Here is a 21819-nt window from a genome sequence, read left to right as displayed (position 1 = left end):
CTGCATTAGCTGATGACCACTTAGGTCGTTGGGACGAATATTGATGATGTCCGTAGGCCACTAGGGCCGAAGTCGGGAACTGCATGAGTTGATGACTGTGTAGGTCGTTGGGATATGGACCATAGTGGTGAGCTCTTGTCCAACAGACGAGAGAGAGTTACTAGATTTTTCAAGTTACAACGTTGACTGACAACGTCTATTCACTGTTAGTTAACGATGATCAGTGGTGGTCAACGATGGTCGGTGATGGTTGACTGCGATCAGCTAAGGTCGACGACGGTCGGCGGTGTTTGACGACGTTCGATGGTGATGCTGGACTTCAGCTCCTTCTGAAAGCCTCAAGTTCTCTCCTAAGTCTTCTGCTCCCTTTCATGAGAGGGATGTAGCTTTATTTATAGTGTTCTGGGTGCAATTAATGCAGAAATATGAACCATTTTGATATATTTATAATGTTCTGGGTTCTCAAGTTCTCACCGCTCGCCCTCGCTCGACTTCGCCAATTCACCTCTCATTCTCACGATCGATCCCTCACGCCGAACTCCTCTCCTCACAGCCGAAACCCCCTTCCTTGCGACCGAACCCGACTCCATCTTCCTCGCTCGACTGCAACCCTAGCCGCTCTGCTTTGCTTGCTCTGCTCGATTCCATCTCCTTTGCGACCCGAAGCTGCCCGCCTCGGCCTGCTCCGCTCGATCCCATTTGCCTCTTCTTCGCGCAGAAGAAGCACCTGATTCGCTTCCCTCTCTTGCGAGCTCCCTCTTCCCCACGCAGAAGAAGCGCCGCAACTTACCTGCTCGTATCCTCCACTCCTCACACAGCTGCAGCTCCTTTCCCTAAGCTGAAGGATTTCCTCTATCTGGTATGTAAAATTTCACTATAATTTCTTTTTTTCTCTGTTCTTTCTAGAAGAATTCTATTATTTAAAAGAAAATGGTCGATGCACTCTTTATTCTGTTATAGTTTGTTATGAGCCTACAACACTAGCAATCTGGAGAGAGCTAGGATAAGTAAGTTATCTATGTTGATGTCTCTTAAAGCAAAAGTCATGGGATTGAATTTGATTGCAACTTTTAATTCACTTGTTATGACCATCCCTTTTGTTTTGTATGAATTTTATGGAAGATTTGCATGCCAACTTCTTGCACATATCTACATGTCTTACATGTGAATCTCAATTTTTTTTACTACATACATACCATCCAGTTCTTATGAGTTTACATGCATGCTACAATCACTTATATACTCACACCGTACAAAGAGAATGGAAACCAAAATACATGTTACAACTCTTATAGATTTATACGCACCATCAAAGCTCAAGCCTTACATAAATACCGCTCGATTTTTTTATTTACATGTCTAAACTAAAATGTTTACATATGTCTGACTTTACCTATGCATGAAATAAGTTGTTTGGGCTTTCTTGCTAAATGGTTTGATCTTTGATGATTGCCGGTTACATTTGTTTTTTTCTTAGGTTGATTGAGTGCAGATTTTGAACCACTTTAAACACTGTTTTTTGAGTTGTTTTATGCATTGTTTTGAAATAATTCAGACACATGTTTTGAGATGAAAATGTTGATTTTTTTAAGAGGATTTGTGCATCCCTTTTTTTAAAATGACGACATTTTTTTTCTAAAGTGTTTTGGGGTCAAATTAGGGTTGTTTCTTTTGCCGATTTGGAGTGTTAAAAGCTGCGGTTTGGGGTTTAAAGTTGTTGTCTAGTGCCTCAGGTGGCTATTTGGAGCTAGTTGGGTGTTGCCTAATGTTATAGTTGGCCGTTTGGAGCTAGTTAGGTGCTGCCTAGTGTTGTAGTTGGTCATTCAGAGCTAATTATGTGTTGCCTAGCGCTGTAGTTGAGCTTGGAATTGTTGTTTGGGCATTGTAGTTTGATATTTGGGTGCTGTAGAAAGCTTTGAAATTCCTGTTTGGGCGTTGTAGAAAGCTTGGTACTGCTGTAGGTTGATGCTTATGTCTTAAAATTGATGTTTGGGTGTTGTAGGAAGCATTGAAATTGATGTTTGGGCGTTGTAGGAAGCTTATGATTGTTGTAGGTTGCTGCTTATGTGTTAAAATTAATGTTTGGGTGCTGTAGGAAGCATTGAACTTGCTGTTTGAGTGTTGTAAGAATTTTAAGACTTGTAAGTTGTTGCTTATGGCTTAAAATTAATGTTTGAGTGATGTAGGAAGCATTGAACTTGTTTTTTGGGTGTTGTAGGAAGCTTAGGACTGCTGTAGTTTGTTGCTTATGACTTAAAATTGATGTTTTGGTGTAAACTGCTTTGTAATGTTGCATATTGCTGTTTGGAGTCATTCGAGACTTTAAAATTGTCATGTAAGGTTGTATATTGCTGTTTGGAGTCATTCGAGACATTAAAATTGTTGTGTAGTGTGGAACATTGCTGTTTGGAGTCGTTTGAGGCTTTAAAACTGCTGTGTAGTGTTGCATATTGCTGTTTGGAGTCACTCGAGGCTTTAAAAATGCTGTGTAAGGTTGCATATTGCTATTTGGAGTCATTCGAGCCTTAAAATTGTTGTGTAGTGTTGCACATTGCTGTTTGGATTCATTTAAGACTTTAAAATTGTCGTGTAGTGTTGCATATTGCTGCTTGGAGTCATTCGAGACTTTAAAATTGCCGTGTAATGTTGCATATTGTTGTTTGAAGTCGTTTGAGATTTTAAAAATACTATTGTTAAGTCCAAAAGTGGGTGTTTCTGATTTAATTATTTGTAAGACACTTAGAAATATTTGATGATTAGTTGGAAAACACTTAATTGAGGGTAGAACACCTTAATTCACTTTAAGCACAAGTTAAAGTGTAGGTTTTTTTTATTTCAGGAGCACGCCTGAGATGAGAGTTCATCTACCTAATTTTCAGTGTAAACTTCTTAGATTTTAGGAGCACACTTGAGGTGAAAGTTCATCTATCTAATTTTCAGTGTAGGTTTCCCAGATTTTAAGAGCTCACCTAGGTAATAGTTCATCTACTTAATTTTCAGTGTAAGATTTCTAGATTTCAGGAGCACACCCTAGGTGAGAGTTCATCTACCTAATTTTCAGGATTTCAGTAGCACACCCTAGGTGAGAGTTCATCTACCTAATTTTTTAGTGCAGATTTCTTAGATTTTAGGAGCACACCTTAGGTGAGCGTTCATCTACCTAATTTTTGAATGAATAATGAAATTAGACATTTGACCCTAATTCACAAACTAAATAAGACTCTAGATATGAGGATGTGCTGAGACATAGTTCATGCTTCATTAATCAAATCAATAGTGAAATTTCCGCTATGACTTAACATATAGTGAAACACAGTGCACCGGGATTTGAGTTTGAACTTTACACTCAAATCTTCCTGGTAATTGGAGACATTTGTTAATGTCACATATGAAACACCGGACTAGAATAAGTCTAGGGTCCAGGTGGCGAGGGCGATGACGACACTGCTTATGTGTGCTTAAATGAGGGATGCGAAGTGAGATTATTAAAATAATATTGCCCACCTCCAGGACCTTCAATCAGGGGAGAGGATAAGGACAAATGATACTATTCACCAATTTTTGGTGAGATTGTTGCCCTCGATGCTCTTAAGTCATCAGTAGACCTGACACGATTAGAGTGACCAGCCTGTGGACTATACTACTTTACAAAATATTTACAAAAAAAATAATAAAAAAAGAAATTTCTTTTGCTTGTTAAAGTGAACTCTGCATGTAAATCTAAATAGCAACTTTTGCATGAAAAATTAAAGAATTTTAGTAAAATTTATAAAGGTTCACAACTAGTCACTTGAATTGAGGTTAAGGATTGCCTTCCGTAGCTTGACGGGTTGGTAACTTTTACCCAAAGTTAGGAAGCACACATTACAGCTCTGAGCTCCCACAATTACTGATGTATTATATCTAGTCTTGGTCTTCCATATGTGACCGCAGATTTTTTTTCCTGTTCGTATTTTGGTACGACTCATTTTTCTGACTTTCGTGATGAGTTTTCTTGTTTTGCTTATTTTTCTTGAAATTTTATTTAAATTTGCTGCAAATCATATTATGCTTGCAATGCTAATCACGCAACAATAGCAGATGCCCAAGTACGATTTTACAGCTTATTTACAATATTTTACTTTTCAAGTGTCTTTTATTTACTTGCAATTTTTTTTATTCTGCATGCAAAATCAAAACTAAAACCGAAACAAAAACAAAGACAAAACAAAATCAAACTTTGACTTCAAAACTGTGAAACATATACCACCAATCTCAAGCACTTAAACCCTGGAGTCATCGCTACAATACGAGCTTGAAGTCAATTTTGTGGGCAACATGACGAGGAGCTTGGATCGAGCGACAAGAGGATCTTTTTTAACATTTTCTTTTCCTAGCATTAGCAACCCATAAGACTTCGAGATAGTTTGTCTAGCACAACATAAATCCTCACACCCTTTTTAAGCTCGTCGATGACCCAATCCTGCAAACTATGAGATTTGTGACATCCGTTTGATATACGAACCTTTTTTATGTGTGAAAGCATGACGAGGACTTCCATCTTATCCTGTAGATAAGCAACTTACTGGGCACATCATATAATGATATAATATTAAGTTTTGAATTTGAAATAGTGTTTCTTGGATTTCAAAATGATTGTTCTCTTCTCAATACGATTGCATGGTTCTTGAAGTTGGGCAAAATTATTTATTTATCTTTTGTATTCTGCATGCCATTTTCTAATTTTAAATGAAAATATTTAACATTTGTGTTAGAGAACATCTGGATAAGTTTGATTTTGACAAATTGACGCCTTTTAGAAGATGCACATATCTTTCGAAACACTTGCATGATTTTTGTGTTTTTTTTTTTTTTAATTTTATTTAGGTTGAAGTAGCCTTGTGATGCACTTGCAAGATTTAAAATTTTACAAACTTAATTATTTTTGCAAATATTTTATTTTTGTAATGCTGGGGAAATTTTCTTGAGCTTTGATGTTTGCATTCTTCATGTTTACGTGTTTTTTATTTGCAATTCTATCAAGTTGCTTACGAATCTATCAAGTTGCAATTTTGTTTCACATTTAAAATAACATAGCTTTTTCTCGTATTGAATTCACTTTTCATTTCAAGCAGACCTTGCAGGATATCTTTCTTTGCCTAGAATTATAGGTGCTACCTTTAATTATTTTCATTTCCATTTTTTTTAGTTCACTGTATTTTGATAGTTTTATAGGAAATTTAGTTTTCGTTCGTTCTTATTGTTGAGCCGTCATATTTTTTTAAATTCAGTTCTAGTTTTTCTTTTTAAGTGACATATATAACATTTTGAATGCTGTTTGTTTCTCATGCCACCATTTATGATCTGTTCATTTTCATTTAATGTCACCTTTATGTCTATAAGAGTGTTGCAATTTTGTTCTCCCCATAGTTTAATAGAAATGGCAGCATCTTGGCATCATCTTTGGGTTGGGAGTATTTGAGGGATTGTTAGATCTACCCACATGCTAAAAATGACGTGTTTGAGTAATGTACCAGACATTAAGAGTTGATTTTCTATGTCACCATGCAAGGAAAGACATTTATAGGTTTTCACTTCTCCTTAAAATTTGTGCATAGGATTTTTCCTGCGCCAAAAAAAAACACATAAGCATACTTATGTGGCTGTCAAATTTTGTCACCTACCATGCCTAAAAAGGCCACTTAAGGTTTTCTACTTGACAAAGGAATTTGCAATGCAATCTAAGTTTTCCTTTTGCAACGAAAAAGAAGGGTATGGATACTTTGATTTGTTAGCCTGCTTTGCATTTTTATATTTGCACGAGTTGTTGTCGTATCTCCTTCTTTTTCTTTTTTCTTTTTTTTTCTTTTTTACTCTTCTAATTTTATATATTATAACACACACACACATAGAGAGAGAGAGAGGTGGATGGGGATAGAAAGAGGGTGGCTATCGGATTCTGTTTTGGAGCTAGGTTGACAAGATAAAATTGAAGATGGCATAGAGCTTTGTGGAAGGAATTTGTTAGTGAGGAGGCAGCCTTTTGGTTGGAGGGTTGGTTGTGAGAGGTTGGATGTAAGTTTGGAGGAAGAGGTATGCTAGAGGTTGGGTTGCCTAGCAAGGCATTAAAGTTGTGTAAGGAGATGAGATTTTCAATAATTGAGAGACTAAGATTTCGGAGATGCTAGACTTTACTGTTAAAGTTTGCCACCGTCGGTGGATTGTCATTGATTTTGAAATGAGGTGCAGAGGTAGCTAAGGAGGGGAGGGGAGGTGGAGGCTGTGCGGCCATGGCTGTTGTTGGATGAGGGACTTTGTGGGAATTTCGTGGGCCTATAGTGTGAGAGAAGAGATATGAGACAATGGGCAAGGTATTAAGAGTGAGATGGGAGTGAGAACAACATGACAATGAGATAGAGTATAAGTAGATGAATGTTTGAGAGCCATAAAGGGATTGTTTGATTCATTCTTTTTTTAAAATAAATAAGGTAGAATAGGTGGGATGCGAGTCATGGGTAGGGTCTAAGCACGAAATCAGATGAATGGATATATATATATATATTGAAAGCCTAAAAAAACTAATATATTAAATAAAAAGAAATATACAGATACAATGTTTGGGATGGCTCAAGCATAGCACCCTGCCCACACAAAAACACAAATGGTTCTAAAACTAGAAAAAACAGAAAAATACATTATATACTTAAATAAAAGCCTAACCGTATCAAAATACATAGTATCAAGTGGCTAGAGAGGGACCCAATTTGGTCTTGCCTCTGCCTCTAGTTCTAAGGAAGGAGCAAGCTAATAAGCTGGTAAGATAATCGCCATTGCCAGTGGTAACCAATATATCATCCGATATGTTTCCGAACTGGAGTCGGTCTCTATTCTTCTTCTTCCTCATGGAATAGACCTGTCATTCCTCATCCGAAGAATCAGCCTGATGGGGTGGTAGAGCTAAAGCAGGAATACTAACCGTAGTACCCACAATAGGTTCTACTATATGTGAAGTATGAGTCGCATCTACACCGAATACTTCCAGAAGAAGTGGGGTTATGAGGTTCTCCTGATTATCAGTCCGAACACTATCATTTGTAGGTAATAGTCCATCATTATTGTTTTCTATGGGGTTTGAAGGTGTCAGCATCACATCACTTGCAGTAACAGTAACAACAGTGTCATGGGGGGTTCTCAGGGGCAACAGACACCTCCTGTCCGATAGCATCCTCTCCAGGTGGAATTAAATTGTCCAGAGCTGTGGGGTTAGACCCATCCTTATTCACTTGAACCTTAGATTTCAAATTTGGATGAAACTTGTGGCATTTATCAAGAACATAACCAAACATCTTACAGTGGGTACAATATGGGGGTTTGTGCTCCATGACTATTTGTTGCCAATAACCATTATGAGTTGTGCCCAGCCAGACTTCAGTAACATCAGGTAAAGTAAATATCTATTTCCACAAGTATTTTGGCCACCGAGGGTCTGGTTAGGTTGAAAGTAGGCAGCTCTAGTTTCAAAGGATCTCCAAGGATGACCCAAATAGAATAGAGAACCTGATGGTGAAAAAATGCAGTTTGAGACCAGGTAAACTAAATCATACCGGTACAGTGGGAGTCTCATGATTTGGGTCGAAATCAGGAGACCACTTGAGTAGCTTCATAGGTTCACCAGTGATGTTAAGATATTTTATGGAGAAAATCCGAGTGTAGTCGTCAGGCACGGTTAACTGAATCAATACATGTCTCCCATCCATGAGCTCTACTTTCCACTTTTCTGTTAATTTGAGGTAATCAAAACTTTTCCTGATAATTTCCATATATGGGTGTCCCTTCAATAAGAGCAAATTTGAATTTGTCAGCCAGTGTTGAAATTTCTGACGTGGAGAAAAAGAGTACTGCCTTCCTACTTTTTCTGCTTGCATTCTTAATAAAGGGACAGTCATCTTTACCATCACGATGCTCCTTATAACTTGAAGGGAAGACAACCGTTGTCTCCCCCTGAGAATTACCCACCACGTGGGCAAAAAAGAGGTTTTGTCAGGTTCAATTGAAGAAGAAGAAAGCTCTATCACAGCAAAGAAAAGCCTTTCAAGTCGGGCAAAGGCAAAAAAGACAAGACGAAGAGCTACGCAGGAACCGTAGATGAAATGCACAGAAGACAAAAGACAGGACACGAAGTCACAGCTCGGCAGAAACCGCAGAAGCTCGAAGGCTAGCTGAAAATGCGAAGGAGGAGACGACGAAACCGTAAAAGCAGACGCTGAAGCCCTTCGTCGTTTCGCGCGAGAGAGAAGACGACGATTCGTCGTCGAGTGCGGGAAACAGCGTTGCCGTCGTCGAGTCAGGAATCAAACCAGGGTTTCGCCCGACGACGAAACCCTAGCAGAGCGGTCTTCGGGCGAAACCCTAGCAGAGCGGTCTTCTCTCTTTCTCTGGGACGATCCGGCGTATATAATTATATTTTTTTAACTAATTTGTTTAAAACATTTTTAAAACAATTACATATGTGTGTTGACTTGCTTCTGAATTTTTTATAGCTCGTACTTGTCAATATATTTGGTAATATGGTCGTTTCTTCTTTTTTCTTACCTTGTGGTTAATTTTGACACTTCAGATGCCTTGATGTAGCTCGTTTTGTAAAACAGGTTAGCATTGAATAATTTTCATTCTAGTTTCTGCATTTTAAGATGAAATGATCTCACACATTGTTATTAACACTATTTGTTGTTTTTGTCATGCTTGTTTGACATAATTACGTAAAACATGTTGAGATCAACATTGTAAAGACTTCAAGGGAATTGTCAGTAGGGGCATGTTGGCTGGGAGGTTGGGAATTGTATACCGGGCCTTGAGGAGTTGGTGGGAACCTTTGGGAGTGTAGGAAAGGATGAGGGTTGGCTAGGGTTATAGGTAAGGGGTGAGTTGTAACTCTTGGTTGATTAAGAAGTTATATGGAGATCTAGCCACCTTTTTGATCTAGTGGAACTAATAAGTCAAATTTTCTTAGTTGACTAGCTTTTACAAGAATTCGAAATCCAATGAGTTGGATTTTTGACCAATCAAACGTTAGCCAATTTTTGGGAAAAAAAATAATTTTGGTGAGGTTTTGCTAAGGGTGTAAGTAAAGGTTGATATGTAACTCAGGTTAGTTAAGGATTTACATTGGAGATCGAGCTTTTTGATAAGAAGGAACTAATAGGTTAATTTGGTTTGTTAGTTTTTATAAGAAGTCATAGTCCTCGTAGTCCAATGAGATGGATTCTGACCACTAAGATCTAAATTTGGGTTAGGGTAAGCAAGTTTTGAGAAAGATCGTTAATATTGATCAAGACTAGTTAGGATTTATGGGGTAATCTTGTTGTTTCTAGTAGAGCTTTAAGCAAACCAACACATTCGGTGAACAATTTGATATTATGAAGCATGGCTCACTTGGTTAATTAACCTATTATCTCCACCCAAGATGTGTGTCGACCATTCGGTTTGTTCTGGCTGTTCAAGTTTTTTAAAGTCTCATGATTTGTGAATAAGGTAAAATCGCTCGTCAGTGGTTAGAGACTCCAGCGATTAAGAGATTTCACGATTGCGTGGAACTCATTATCATACGTTAAATTTTTCCTTCTAAACTCATTCAACCTTTCACTGAAGCATGATATGGGGTGGCCTCCCTAGTTCAATATTGCTCTGATCCCCACATTGGAGGCGTCACACTCCTCCTTGAACTGTTGATTGAAGTCCGATAATGTCAATATTGGTGCCTTATTCACCTTCACTTTTGGTGTATTGAATTGACCGAAGCTAGATCTATCCATTAGAATTTCTCCCTTTTGAAGAGTTTAATCAGGGGAGCTGTGACAGTGTTGAAGCTTCTGATAAATTGTCTACAAAATGCTGCTAGCCCAAAAAACTCGCAACTTGGTAAAAGACTGGAGTGTTGCCCAGCTTAGGCTTCTATCTTTGTGGGATCTGTCATAATGCCTGCAACAGACACAATATAACCCAAATGAAATATGAAATGGGGTTGCAGGGGGCTGAAATGGGCTTTAGGTTCAGCAAGGAGGCTAAGCCGACCGCTCTAATTAGGGTTGGAGGGCTGCCACTTTCTCTTTTTCCCTTCCCCCTCCTAATTATCTTAATTATATTGTTAATTAGTTTTAGGGCTCAGTTTTTGTTGTGTTCTCTATTTGGGTAGCTGTTGGTGTCCTTTTTCTTTCTAGGGTTGTATTTGAATGTGAGAAAGTGCTCCATCTGTAACTTTGTCTCGAGATGGTGTAGAATTGCTCGTGTAGGTCTCCTTCTCGAATGGCTAAAAAATGTTCCAACAACCAATTCTTAAATTTTTCTGACGATCAGATCGGGTATTTAGTCTCCCTTCACTTACATCATGCTAGGTCTTTCCACTCTAAACATAAACTTGCCGTCATGAGCTTCTACTCCTCATTTACCCATTCACTGCATAATATCAATCCACCTTGTACTTTCACCCATGTGCATATTCTCTCTCAAAAATCGACATCTTCAATTTCCTAGCTCTAGCATCTCCACCCTAACTTCCTCTATATCTGGTGTTTCCCCCTTTATACCCAATCCTGACTTCTTCTTCCTTTTCTGTACTCCATATCTCTTGTATGACCACTTCTCTTTGACCCCTTCTCTATGTTTCGACCCTACAACGTCCATCGAAAATCTCTAATTGACCCCCCCATTGGAGTCCTAGGAGGGAGTTTTTTTTATGGTGCATGCTTTCCTCTTTATGTTCTCACGTTCAATCTTTTTCCCATTCGATTTGACCATATGATCTCCGATCAATCCTTGCCTAGTGTTTGCAAACTGAGCCCCTAATGGGGTCTTAGATTGCATCTCAATATGCTTCCTTATCATCTCTTACAAGCTCCCTAATCGGTTTTCCATGGATGAAAACCTATCATATATGGAGGAAAACTTTTCTTCTACGGTAGAGAACATTTCCTCCTCGGATTTAAATTGGGTCACCCCTTTCTGTACTTTTTTCCCAGATCATTTGTTTCTTTGTTGACATCATTTCTAGGCAAGTTTTTAATCACAAAAGATGGAAATACATGTACACTGAAATGCTATAAAAGGTTTCGAGATAGTCTGAATCTCGTTTGTATCGTGAGTTAGTTAGATTTGATTTGACTGCACGACAGAATTGGAACAGGTGAAAGATGAGAGTTTCATGTCTGTGTCCTCCGCGTAAGATGAAAGTTTTGAGCCTCTGTACGCTGTGTCGTTGCCTTCTTAGCAAAAGCTCTAATCGCAACTGTATAATGTCCATGGGAAAAAAAAAAGAGAAGATAGGTGTTTTGGGTCTTCGTATGTTGCGATCTCGTCGCTGCTTTCTTCGCAAGCTGTAATTTTGAAGGGAAGTTTTTGGTCTCAGTAAGCCGTAATCCCGCTGCTGCCTTATCTGCTAGCTCTCTCTGTCGCAATTGAGGCGAAAGATGGGAAATTTGGTTCTCTGTCGTGAGTTTGTCACCGCTTTATAGGCTCGATCGTGACTCTATCGCACATACGACGTGGGAGGAGGTGAAGGATGGGAGATTCAAGTCTCTGCCGCAAGCCCAATTGGTAGATTGGATGAGAAATTATTTTCAAGTTGCGATTCTTTCTTCTTTTTGGGTCGAAACAGTCTAATATCACTTTGATACGGTTTAACATAGAAATCGACAGTGACTTTCTACATAAATTAGGACAAACACATTTTATTTCACGAACACCAAATTAAAACAATACAACGCAAATACGTATAGGATGAACACCTATAATTTGAGAGGTAGGCAATCTCCCCCAATTCCTACAAATAGAGAGGCAGGAAATATCTCCCAAAGCCTAACCCTAAAACCTAAAAATAACAATTCTCACACATAACCTTAACCGTAAGCTATTAAGTCTTATTTATACCCAACTAAAATAATAGTAAGAGATCAATTTGCCAGTGCGTAACAATTACCTTTATCCATACAAATTTGCTTTTGTTGTGTATCCTTATGGATAGAATGCAAGATTCTGATGCCAGTTCTTTCATCTTGGTAATGCCTCACATGATTATGGAAGTATTGATAAGTTTGAGATAATAAGTTATTTCTTAATATTCAAGACATTCCAGTTTGAACAACCTCATTGATGCATTCACTAAGTCTCGATAGATTGCACAACAAATTGTATTGTACTTTTCAAACTGTCGGTGATCACTATAACCCAGTTTTACTGAGCAGCCAAATGAAGATGACACTTCTGCCTGTTGGATCAGTCATACCAAACAGTGTAACATGAAATTTTTATGCTATGAAATTGCAGGTTTTGGCTGTTTGTTTTTTGTAACAATCTGATTTGGATACATCGAATAAATGGCTTAGATAGTTATTTATTGAGATTATTAAATGAAACCGTAGATCCAGCATTCTGAGACATGGAATGTGATCTTGAGAATCAATACTTAACTGATTTTTAAGGTTAGCTTAAACTATTGGTATTGGTTCTGAATTTGGCCGTTTTAACCAAAATGCATGGTTGGAGAAAAATTAACATTGTTGAAGTTTAAAGAAAATGTTCGGCATACTTGCTTATGTTTTTCAATTTATGCTTATTTCCTAATTGTTGCTATGGTTTTAAATTTCTTTTGAATATGCAGTCCAAGAAGGCGTCCAGAAAGATGGCTTATGATTCTCTCTTAGCTATAAGTGGTAAATTGAAGGCTCCTCATTCTGATAGTGCTCATTCAGATCTTTTGCACCTTTTTAGTATGGTAGGCCACTATCAATTATATTATTGTTTGGTTTTCTTCTATACAAATATTTCTGAAACATACATAACCACTTTAAACGGAGTGGTATTTGTCTTAGTGTAATCTGCATTAACCTTTCAATAAAAAATATCATTCATTCTTATCTTACACTGAAAAATTTATGATTAAATCCAGCAGTATAGATTCTGAACTAAATGTCAGAACTTGAAACCCTGTTTAAATTGCGGAACTTTTCCCTAGTATGATGGCCCTGTATTGATCAGTTTGCACAAAAGGTACAAATAATCACCTTTTACCGCAAGTTGTTAACTGAGTTGTTTCGATGACATAATCCTTATTTTGTATAAGCAATTGTTTCCAAGCCATAATATGGTAACATGCTAAATTTGCATAATCATGGACTCCTCATTTGAGGTATATCTCAGTCAGTTGTAATTATAACGTTATGTTATATACTTGTATGTATGATTGAGTGATGCAGGTTGTATAAACTAAATATGGCAGGCAATTCAAATTTATCAAGCGAATTATAGGGTCTAGAAATATTTTAAGCGTCATTTGATAGTCATTACTGATGGTAAATGAATAAACATTTTAAATATTTTGGCATAATGTGGCTTGATATGTTCTTTGTTTTTTTTTTCTTTATGAATTCATGCATCAATAGATTATTTATAAGCATGATTTAGTCGAATTTTCTTTCAACTTAAGTTTATTCACATATGCATGTCTTATACTATCCTTTCACTTCGTTTGGATTGACATTCCCCCTCCTCATTGGATGAAAAGGAGGTAAATCGCGGCAGAAGGTTTGGTTTTATTTCGCGAGCGTCAAATGCAAAAACGGTATTTTATCTATGTTCTGAGACGTGGGTGCCGACTAGCAGTCGTCAACGTCACGTTTAAAGGAGCTTCGCCTTTCGACAAAGCTCCCTCTAATGTAGCCTATCCCTGACGACATGATGCTACTCCTTTCCGCGGATTTCTAGAATCCTGTATTCTATTTTAGATACCTTAGGGGATTCTTTGAAGCTTATTTTATTGGATTATCATGACTTCTTGATTGTTTTCGTTTGAGGTTTTTTGGCTGTGGCTATTTGTGTTTAGCTTGCATTAGGAAAAAATATTACGTTCGGAGTCCGGACACAAGCTGCGTGTCCTGTTGTGATTCACCGGAAGGAGCGGAGGAGAAAAAAAAAACTACATCCGGTGGATCGCAGCTGTTGTCCGGTCGGTAATATTTTTTCCTTGCGCTAAAGCCCACAAGAAGTTGTTATATTGTTTCAATGAACTGTTTGGATGGCTTTTCTGCTCTGTTTTAGCGGTCTTTTTGTGATTCTCTCGACTATTCTCGCAGCTTTTCTATTTTCACAATACTATTTCCAGGTGATTACCGTGGGCTTTTTCACTGATGCGATTTATTTTATTAGCTTTTTCATGATATCTAAACTGTCTTTCGAGATATTTACATAAGAAGAAAAAAAATCTATAACAATTAAAATTTTCTTTTGACGTATGAATCATTGCTTTTGTTACATGATAGAATTATCAAGTGTCATCTTGCCTAGTGTTTGTTTCATTACCTTTCCTTCATCTCTCTCTCTCTCTCTCTCTTTCTTCTTCTTCTCTTTGTTTATTATTATTGGTTGAAAGTACGAATGAATTTTGTCGGATTTGCTATATTATTACTTTATTTATTGACATGAAATTTCAAAATTTTTTGTGGCTTTCATAATCTTTGCCTTTCTTGTCATTCATTTCTAATGGGCGTCCAAAATCTTTTCTCTTGAATTAGATTTCACCATTTCTCAATTTCATCAAATGTAGTAGATAGTTGTTCTTAGATTAATTCTTGCTTTTCTGCCAAAGTTGCATGCATTTTGTATTATTTAATCTCATCTAAATCTACGTTGCGTGCTAGACATGCATTAAAAACGTTAGGCTCTTAAGCATCGTAAGCATACAACAATATATCAATCTCAACTTGAAGTAGGGCTGAATATCAGGGGCAGTTAATGTATTACTAAATGATTCAATTTGAACAGAATTAACTCAACTAGTATTTTGGGCACTGCCTTATCTTGTATTTAGTTAAAAATATAACCCCTACAGTTGATGGAATGGATAATGCTAATGATATTGTAAATTGGATGGATAAATAGAAGAATTCTTTGAAATGCTTAATTTTGCTGAAATAAATTAATGAAATTTGCTCAAACATTTTTGTAAAGTGGTGCCAATAAAATAAAGGAATATTTACATGCATACAACTCGATTCTTATTTACTTCATATCTAACATTTAATCTTGAATTTTTACACACCTACCACCTTAACTATGCATGAAAAGGTGTGTTTTACAATTTAAAAGTTACAATGGTGCTATTTTTGATGTGATATTAAAGATTTGGGTGAAATAAATTTAAATAGCAAATTTTAGGTGTTAGATATGTAAATACATAGGAATTGGGTGGTATGTATGTAAATACCCCTAAAATAAAATCTACTTGGTTTGAAATGAAGCATACATTTCGAGAACAATATTTATCATTCATGATTTACAAATATTAATTGTATGATCTTTTTTGAGAAATTGAAACAAGTTGATTATATTATGTTGAATATTTCAATAGAATTAAAAATTTGTAGGAAAATCTTTTATTCTTTTACTATTAATGCCTATTTCGTTAAAGATTTTGGTTGTGTAAGGAAGTTAAACATACGTGAAGCTACAGTCTCCAAAGATGATAGATGAAACTTACTATAGAGCTTTAGAGTTTGTTATTTGGCTCCAGGTTTATTTATTAACAAATTTATAAGAAAGCTTATTTAATGTCAGCATCATCATTGACATTTTCTTAGCACTTTGGGGTTGATTTTATATAAATCAAGTGATAATTGCCCCATATTTCAATCCTTCTTTTTTTATTCACTTTTTTTATGTACATTAGATTTTAAGCCTATTTTCCTATAAGTCTTTAAAATTTCTGCCCTAGTTATTTTAGGTTTACTCTTTTTCCCTTCTTAATCTTTCAACATTAATTTTATTAAAAAATTTAATAGGTGCATTTTAAACCCTATATCGTGCATGTCCAAATTACCTAATCTAATTATGTCAGCCTATTCATGAATTTATTATTAATATCTACCTTTAAAAATATAAAATCTTATATGTCAAGGTTCATAGTTATTATGATTGTTATGTCAACCATTGGGATTAATTTCTTAAGTAGGTTTTAATTGACATGGTAATCATTTTTTATTCATATGGCTTGTATTGATACATTTCTCCAATTATTAGAAGAAAATTATATGTGGCATACTATTATATGTCTAAGTTTTTGTGATCGTATTCAATGCTTGGACTTATCTATATTATATTAATTTGAAAGCTTATAAAAAACTTGTCTTGTTATTGCCTTTGAATGCATCATATCTTACTATATTATCTATGATTTATATGTAGCTTGAATGAAAATATTCCTTATAATTTTTGCTCTATACTTTAACTTTGATAAGTATAATGCATATTTAAACGTTTGATGTCTAAAATTAAAGAAGGTGATAGGAGCATTTTCCATCTTAATGCAACTAGAAATTAATTTCATGAAAAAAAAAATACAATATGGAGTCTTTTAACAAATTATGACAATTGTGTGCTAGTTAGACATCTCAGAACTTTCTAGGTTTTCTCCATTTTTAACGTCTCCATTTTTAACTTATTTTGCTTAATTCATGTATGAACTATCAATCAATGCATTGGATTTTTGCCTTTCTCCACCAAATTTTGTTTTCACATGAAAAACATTCTTTACATATTTCCTAGCTAGTTACATTAATTTTATTCTTGGAATTACAACCGGTGACAAAATCATGTTTAATGCCAAGGGTGTTTTGTGAAGTGAAAGATTGAGTTACGTGTGACGATTCATGAATTTATCAAACAAAAATTCAATAGCTATGGAAGGATATTAACTAAATAATTTATTGGAGCCCAATTGTATTTAAGCTGGGCTGACTTTAATATGATGTATAATTTAATGGGTACTTTTAAATTCTAATAAAGTAAGTATTCTCTTGTCGACAACTTTGGCAATTTATTGCGCTATTCGTAGGATTGCCATGTACCTTGTGTCACGTCTCACTATGACCACTCCAAATCGACACAGGATGTAATGGAGACAGATATGATTGAACTTATTGAATATAACTCCAACATTCATTTTATTGTCCTACATACCATAATAAAGTGTGTGATAAACTCAATCACTTGAATACCCACATAATTACATCTAGTATATGATTTACATAGATATAGTAGAATCAATCCATTCAAATTAAGCAAAAACAATCTAAAATATTTTATTTATATATCTATCGACCATCAAAAACACATTAATGTTCTTATGCAAAACATAAAATTCAATTGATACATTACGTCAATTCACGTTTATCTCTGTTATATCATAAAAAAATTATGTGAGCAAGCACAAATCTCAATGCATTTTAAGCAAGCAACATTCAAAATACAAATTCTTGACTGTCCAAGCTCTAATTTCATAAAACATAATCAAACTGAGCGTCTTGGTAAGACTAACCCAACGATTTTAAAATTGATTGAATTTGGTTCCAATCAAGTCATTTAAGCACAATTGGATGTTTTGGTTCATCAAGTGGATGATCAAATGAACCATAAGTTTGATATATTTATAGTTTAATCGAGTGTTTGATGAGAGGAATCCAACGAGTCTAAGATCACTCAGTTCTGGAATCATTTATCTACCCAAATCCTAAAAAAATCACTTATGATCAAGGGTTTATGTGCCAAAAGTCTAAAATGCCCCTCCCAAATAAACTATAAATACTCTCCCTCTCTTCAATTGGGAGAGAAGGAGAAGAAAAAAATGAGAAGTGAAATTCCAGAGCCTGTTCTGAAGAGAAGACCCGAAGAGTAGTCACCGGCCTCCATAACCGCCAACCACCTTTGACCATCGACTTTCATAGCCGCCGACAACTGTCGACCACCGCTTACCATCTCCGCCTATCCACGGCCGTCGGCAACCTCTACTTGCAACCTTACTGGTAGATTACGATTATTATTGAATTTTCTAACACTTGGATTCATTCAGCTATATACAAAAAAGGTGTAGTTTTTAATTTAAGACTGTAGCCCTGTCTCCCTATTGTGAGAGAGAGGCGTACCCCTCTACGTACCAACATATAATGAATTACTTTAACTGGACTAGGCGCTGCGGTCTTTTCCTTTTTGTTGTCCAACTATTATAAGATTGTTGGTGCCAAAATGAGATGCACATACAACTGAGTAAAACAAATGATTTGCACAATTGAAATTTATAAGCAAACGATTTGAAAAATAAAGCCCAGCTTCATTTAAATAAATCTCACACGAAAATTTTTTGTTGTTCAGTTTCCAACTTGGCCTATGTCCTTAAAAAAACATAAAGCAACTTCCAAAATGTGTTAACTGTCATTCAAATCAAATTAGTATAATTTAATGCTCATGGGGTCAGCAATAATAACTTAGTAACATTATACATTGAAACCTTGGTCTGCGTGCTTTAGAGGTCATACCATGTTGCCGATAACTATTGCCATTAGAATATTGAATGGATGGGCGCCTGAATTTATTTTCCTCTTGTTGTGGCAAACGATTGTTTGATTTGACAGGTGATTGGTTATCTTTCAAGTTCCTCTCCTCACATCATCAGTGCAGCAGTTTCTGCACTTTCGTTGCTGATATATCACGATGCTGCTTTTTGCCTCTCGGTGCCCAACCTGATACCTGCAGTTCTTGTTTTGCTTCAAAGCAAAGCAAACGAAGTTATAAAAGTGAGTTATCTTGTTATTCATATTTTCTTATGCCATTAACCTCCGATTATTTTAATGTGTGGTGCCAACATTGTGCAGGCAACTCTTGGTTTCATTAAAGTTTTAGCTTCCTCCTTAGTTTGCAATGACTTGAAAAAGCTCTTACCTGAAATTCTCCTAGGATTATTGCCATGGTCATTAGTCTCGAAAAATCATTTTAGATCAAAGGTACGTGCTGTAATCTCTTGTGGTCCTCATTTTTATTCAATTTGCCTGTCTCCCACATGCTCACTATAGGAAATTCCTCGCACATCAGGTCAGTATCATCGTTGAGATCTTGATCAGAAAGTGCAGTTGGGAAGCTGTTGAAAACCAAACGCCAGAAAAGTACAAAAACTTTGTTAAGTTCATTCATGAGGTACTTACTGTCAAGGACTAGCTTTTAAGCTTTTTATATGGCAGATATGGCTTGCCAGGAACATGGAAATGTCATAACCACCTGTTCCTTGTTTTTTAGTCCAATATGCCATCCTGGATCGCCTTTTAAATCTAGTACCTGATGTGTCTAAAATTTATTCTAGGCATTGCTTTTCTTTTGACTTTTTTTGACTACTTGAGAGCACTTCTAGTGCAGCACATAATGATATGTTTGCTCGTGAATTTTATCAGGTATTTTCGCACTGTGTTTCAGTTCTATGCTTAATTATAACATGTATGCCATAATTCAATTAGAGTAATTATTGGTCCTCCGTTATGTTTTACCAAATATGTTTTATAGGAGTTCGGAAAAATGATTTTAAACAATATTTATGAATAGTATTGGTTTTACCTGTTATATTGTGGATATATCCAAAAGTAGCACTACTTTAGAAGATCAGTTTACATCACACGGGTATTATGACAAATTTGGAACTGTTTTCAAAGCACATGCTTAATGAGAATAACTGCAGTGTTTTCGGTTAGGAATGCCATAACCTTACTTCATCTTTGCTTGCGCTACCCTATTTTGTGGTCTATTGTCCAAGCTTTATTCCAAATTCTTAAACACCATGATTTCTTTTAGGATTTACATTTGATGATGTGATGAATGATCTTCATAATTGCAGGGGCGAGCCACCCAGAAAATTGACAAAGCGGCTAATACATCTGAATCTGCAGAAAGGTCAGCAGGCTTTCGAAGGGGTTGAAAACCATTCATGCACTGTTTCTTACCTGAAAATATATTTCTTTCAATCCAGTTATCATATTATGACTTGAACTTGCAGAGGGAAGAAAAGGCTACGTGATAATGCACTAAATCCATCCAAGAAACCTTCAAGGGATAAATCAAGTAGTTCCCAGATGATGTCAGGGAAGAAAGAGCTGAACGGCTTCTCCAAGGGTAGGAGCTCCAGTAAAATGATGTATAGAACCGGTGTTTCTAATTCACACAGCCGAAATAAGGCTTGGACAAGAAATACAGTTACCAATCATAAGAGGAGATATGCTGAACAGCAAAAAGTCAGTGGAGTTGATACTCTTACAAAAAAGCAGAAGCAAAACATGAATGTTTCAAGAGTTAAGAAGCCGAAGTTAGACAAATTGTCTGTAAATTCGAAATCATTTGCTTCCTCAAGGTTCAATAAGCACAAGAGAAGATCTAGCTAGAGGTAGTTTAATAATCTCTTTTATCGATACAAGGCTGATTCATGTCTTCTGAATTCATTTAGCAGATGGGAAAGGGATCCTTTCCCATGAAAAGAAGCTGATTTAGTCCAGGGAGCGAGCATTTTCTTTCAACATCCAGAAAGAACTGGCAACAGAATGTGAGTTATTTATTTATTTTTCGAGGTCCAAGTATTTATTACATTTTTCTTAAATTAGCCAGTTTCATAAGATTGAAGCTAAGCATTGGATTAGTGTATCAAATTAAAAATAAATAAATAAAAAGCATTTGCAAATTGTTTTGTAATGCTGTTTCAGTTTTTTATAATTTTTACGTTAAATTGTGCCATACTTTGTTAACAACTTAATTTGGGATCAAGGGTTAACAATGAGTCCAGGGATTAATCTGATGGCAAATTGGACCTATCTATAGGTCACCTAAGCCAGTTGAGTTAAACCAGGTTAAGGTTAACCAAGGTTGGGTAAAACTTGGTTCAGCCTAGGTTAGTTTTGAGCCACCTTATTTAGGGCCTAAAAAAATGCTACTTGGAGTCCATCAAATCAAGATTTGGTTCAGGAACAGGTTTATTCAATAGATAGACTAGATCCACTCTTTAGCCTTGAATGGTATAGACTTGATCTGAATGTACTAAATTTGCTTGCTAAACCCTAAACTTCCTCAAAAATCATTAGCTTAGTCACAAGTGAATTATTAAAGAGCCATGGAACATGAACAAAAATAATCATCAAATTATCACATAAGCATGTGAATCAACAAACCAAGCTAGTAATGTTAAAACAATGTAAATCTACACTAAAGAGCAGCAACTCATTATGATTTTGGAAAATTTACAAAATTCTCATGTATCTACACATCTAACGCCTAAAATTTTACATTTACATTTAAAAGGTGTCATAAATCTCTACAGTAAAAGATGTATTTTCCTTTTTAATCACCTGGTATCTACACATCCGGATGACTTACATTTAGATTAGGTGTGGATGGTGTTATTGGAGGTGTTATTAGTAGTATTGTGGTGTTATTTTTGGTAAAATAACAGCACAATACTACCAATAAAACTTAAATACTATCATCCATACATGAAATTACATCAGGACTCTTGATGTAATATTTTCTACTCTCCAAGAATACGTGATGTAGCATTCATGCAATCATGATTAAATGATAAGTCACTTATTAGTTTCATAAGAGAACAATATCCCAAGCTTTAAAACCTAAAAAGCTTCTTCAAATCCTACTAGACTTACTATAACAATAATGATTGAAATGTTATCACCAACTAATTAATACAATATAATCTCTTATAAAATATACAAAAAAATTAGAGATTAATTAGAGAGATGTGGCTCAAGGGTCCTTTTTGTATATATTAAAGAGGAATGGTCGAAGGCTCTTAGACAAGTCACGGTCATCTCTAGGTGTGCTAAATATTGGAGTACCACATCCTACACACGGGGGAATTCGAACTCATGACCTAAGGGGACTTACGATCTTCAGAGAGGCTGCCCTACCAAGAGGTCACAGTATGCGTACACAGACACACACACAACTATATATATATATATATATATATATATATAT

At 35.9% G+C, this 21819-nt stretch overlaps 1 protein-coding gene across 1 annotated transcript in view; it reads left to right on the top strand.

The window, feature by feature from the left end:
- The window catches only part of LOC110032385 (RRP12-like protein), a gene marked incomplete at its 5' end in the record, with an annotated part of 45077 nt that extends 24858 nt beyond the window's left edge, over window positions 1-20219 (top strand). The window contains 6 exon segments of the mRNA XM_020736003.1: window positions 12632-12745; window positions 18432-18593; window positions 18672-18800; window positions 18889-18990; window positions 19679-19734; window positions 19838-20219. Of these exon segments, the coding sequence (XP_020591662.1) occupies window positions 12632-12745; window positions 18432-18593; window positions 18672-18800; window positions 18889-18990; window positions 19679-19734; window positions 19838-20219 (945 nt within the window).
- Window positions 20220-21819: the final 1600 nt, after the last annotated feature.

Source organism: Phalaenopsis equestris, unplaced genomic scaffold (assembly GCF_001263595.1).
Source record: "Phalaenopsis equestris unplaced genomic scaffold, ASM126359v1 Scaffold000935, whole genome shotgun sequence".
Classification (NCBI taxonomy): Eukaryota; Viridiplantae; Streptophyta; class Magnoliopsida; order Asparagales; family Orchidaceae; genus Phalaenopsis; species Phalaenopsis equestris.
The sequence above is the reverse complement of the archived record's forward strand: the minus strand, read 5'-3'. Positions and strand labels throughout refer to the sequence as shown.